Source organism: Nanorana parkeri, unplaced genomic scaffold (genome assembly GCF_000935625.1).
Source record: "Nanorana parkeri isolate BGI_ZX_2015 unplaced genomic scaffold, ASM93562v1 scaffold2238, whole genome shotgun sequence".
NCBI lineage: Eukaryota > Metazoa > Chordata > Amphibia > Anura > Dicroglossidae > Nanorana > Nanorana parkeri.
Window position 1 is genome coordinate 140,424 of NW_017308506.1, and position 3,430 is coordinate 143,853.

General features: G+C 54.5%; 1 protein-coding gene across 1 annotated transcript in view; it reads right to left on the reverse strand.

Moving 5' to 3' along the window:
• The window catches only part of RAD54L2 (RAD54-like 2 (S. cerevisiae)), a 48,230-nt gene that overhangs the window by 32,094 nt on the left and 12,706 nt on the right, over nt 1-3,430 (reverse strand). Inside the window, exons 4-6 of the mRNA XM_018573103.1 lie at nt 1,348-1,499; nt 980-1,108; nt 286-518 (exon numbers count right to left, since the gene is read on the reverse strand). Coding sequence (XP_018428605.1) covers nt 286-518; nt 980-1,108; nt 1,348-1,499 — 514 coding nt within the window. The remainder of the gene's footprint in view (nt 1-285; nt 519-979; nt 1,109-1,347; nt 1,500-3,430) is intronic.

Genomic DNA, 3,430 nt, shown 5'->3' on the forward strand with positions numbered 1-3,430 from the left:
GGGACATTAGAGTGTAAGCTCCTCTGTACAGAGACTGATGTGACTGTGGGGGGAGGGGACATTAGAGTGTAAGCTCCTCTGTACAGAGATTGATGTGACTGTGGGGGGAGGGGACATTAGAGTGTAAGCTCCTCTGTACAGAGACTGATGTGACTGGGGGGGGACATTAGAGTGTCAGCTCCTCTGTACAGAGACTGATGTGACTGTGGGGGGGCATTAGAGTGTCAGCTCCTCTGTACACCATGGCAGAATAGAACATATACGGTACATAAAATAAATGCTCACCTGATGAGGTTTGACCGCTTGGGCCAGCTGCGGGGACAGGAATAGGTCCTTCTCATTGGGCGGGTGGTTGATGTTGACAAGAACTTGCCCAAAGGCATCAGGGAGGTTCAAAGCATCGTTGACATGAGAGCCGCTGTTCTCAATGTCCAGATCATGGTCGGCGTCATGGAGGGAATCTCCGCTGTCTACAACATGCAGGGAGTCCTCCTCTCCAGAGCTCAGCTCAATCACCTCTGTAATGGAGTAGAAGGAGGAGGGGAATTGAGTAGAAGGAGGAGGGGAATTGAGTAGAAGGAGGAGGGGAATTGAGTAGAAGGAGGAGGGGAATTGAGTAGAAGGAGGAGGAGATGGCAGAAGGAGGAGGAGACAGGGGAAGGAGGAGGGGAATGGAGGAAGGAGGAGGGGAATGGAGGAAGGAGGAGGGGAATGGAGGAAGGAGGAGGGGAAGGGAGGAAGGAGGAGGGGAAGGGAGGAAGGAGGAGGAGATGGAGGAAGGAGGAGGAGATGGAGGAAGGAGGAGGAGGAGAACGGAGGAAGGAGGAGAACGGAGGAAGGAGGAGGAGGAGGAGAACGGAGGAAGGAGGAGGAGGAGAGGAGAGAGAATAAAAAGTGAATGGATTGCTCCCGGCAGCTCCTTCCTGTATCACACTTGTATCAGGTCAAACAACAACTCAGACATGTGGCTGCGCCTCACCATCGGTCACGCTGTCCACTTTCCTCTGCGAATCGTCGTCGCTCTCGCAGCTGCTGCTATCCAAACAGATGATCTCCTGGTTCCCCACAAGTTGTGAGACCTCCGCGGGCCGCAGCTCGATGTCCTCCTCTGCAATCAAAAGGAAAAACGGGTCAAAAAACTGCCTTTCATAAAGCTAAAAACTCTGGGCAACCTCGTCACGAGATGATGAGAGAGCATGGAGCCGGCTTCCCGGCCAATCAGGAATCCGGGCGCTGCGTCATTGCACGGTGCCCGGCTTCCTGAGTGGCCAGCTTCCCGACCAATCAGGAATGGCAGGAAAACCAACGGCGGCAGAGATGACGGATTATGACCCTCAGAAAACGCACCATTGAGGAAGTCTAGAGAGGCCGCCGGTATGGTGGGGATTATAGGGAGCGGGTAGTCCTTCCGCTGCTGTTCCAGACGTTTCCGTCTTTCCAACTCCTCCTGCTGTGCGGTCTTGGTCTGAGCCTCCAACTGATCTTCCCGGAGAAGTTTTCTGCAACACAAAAGAAGAAGAAGAGAGTTAAAAGAGGCGAGGGACTAAAACTTGAAAAAGGTGAGTCCATCTAACAAAAGCACCCGGCTCCGGGCAATGCTACGGGGAGCAGAATCAACTCCGGGATCAGCAGACATTGTCCTCCTGCAAGAGTGCGGTGTATTTCTTCCAGCTCTGTGCTGTAACCCAGTGTGAGACTTCCTGTAATAAAAACCGGTCACTGCCGCTCTCTCTCCTTGTGCAGGGCGACTGGTCTTGTCTCCGCCCCCTCCTATAATATAGACCGCTCACTGCCGCTCTCTCTCCTTGTGCAGTGTGACTGGTCTTGTCTCCGCCCCCTCCTATAATATAGACCGCTCACTGCCGCTCTCTCTCCTTGTGCAGGGCGACTGGTCTTGTCTCCGCCCCCTCCTGTAATAAAGACAGCTCACTGCCGCTCTCTCTCCTTCTGAAGGGTGACTGGTCTTGTCTCCGCCCCCTCCTATAATATAGACCGCTCACTGCCGATCTCTCTCCTTGTGCAGGACGACTGGTCTTGTCTCCGCCCCCTCCTGTAATAAAGACAGCTCACTGCTGATCTCTCTTTGTGCAGGGCGACTGCTCTTGTCTCCGCCCCCTCCTATAATATAGACCGCTCACTGCCGCTCTCTCTCCTTCTGCAGGGTGACTGGTCTTGTCTCCGCCCCCCTCCTGTAATAAAGACCGCTCACTGCTGCTTTCTCACGCGCACACCTCTATATTTTTTTCTTAAAGTGATATTAAGTGGCTCCCCGCAGCAAACTCCCCCCCCCGCACGGGTGCCACCATCATTCTAGTGGAGGCACCCGTGCCCGCTCGTTTCTGCAGTGGCTGTGTGCGTCCATAGCCACACACAGCCCTGTGGCAGGCCACGCCCCTTCCCTCTTTGATTGATGGCAGTAGGAGCCTACGGCCCCTCTGCCATCAGTATCCTCCCCCCGCAACCCGGAAGATCGAGGAACGCTTTGGGACCGGCGGCCGGGACGAGCGCACCTGACGGGGGCTGGGGGGAGACTGGGATAGAATAAAAAGGTGCTGGGCCGTTTTTACCCTAATGCAGAGGATGCATTAAGCGCAGTGGTGGCAAACCTTGGCACTCCAGCTGTGCCAAAACTCCAAATCCCAACATGCATCTGCCTCATGGGACTTGTAGTTCCAAAACAGCTGGAGTGCCCAGGTTCGCCACCACTGCATTAAAGGAGAACTATGGGGTCAGTGTTTTTTCCCCATAGTTCTCCTTAGGGTAACGGGAGGAGACAAACTAGCGTCCTCCCGTCCCCCTACGCTCAGTATATAGGGAGCTACAGCTCGCGGTATACTGAGACGCCGCAGCCGGAGAGGATCTCGACAATTGTGCCGGGATCCGCCCAGCTGCGTGAGTGACAGCTGGCTCCTCCTATCTAGAGGCAGAGCTAGCTGTACCCGCCCCTTCCCCCGTCCGTTGCGCCAGTCAGCACTTGAGGATCAGAGCGGGGAATCCAGCCCCTCCCCTGTCATGGCAGAGAGCCGTGACAGGATCGAGAAGTGAGCGAGCGACGGTATGTGTTCGCTCACCTCCCGATCTACTGAGCCGACCTGTGACAGTCTCATTGTCACAGGTCGGCTAGAACTATGAGGAGGAGTGAGAAGCCCCTCCCCCCTCATAGTTCTCCATTAAGGTAAAAAAACGCCCCCACACCTTAATATTACTTTAAAGATCGGATAAGAGCAAAAATAATTGGCAGCTTAATCACAATACAAACGTTAGACTTTCAGAAGACGGAGCGCTATGATGCGCACGGCGTCCTATGAATATCTATACAATCTGATAAAAATAACAAATGGCCGAGAACGCCGGGGAGCGGACGGATTTATAATTCATGCCCGAAGTGTTACAATCAGATTGCAGTGTGTGTGTGGGGGGGGGGGGGGGC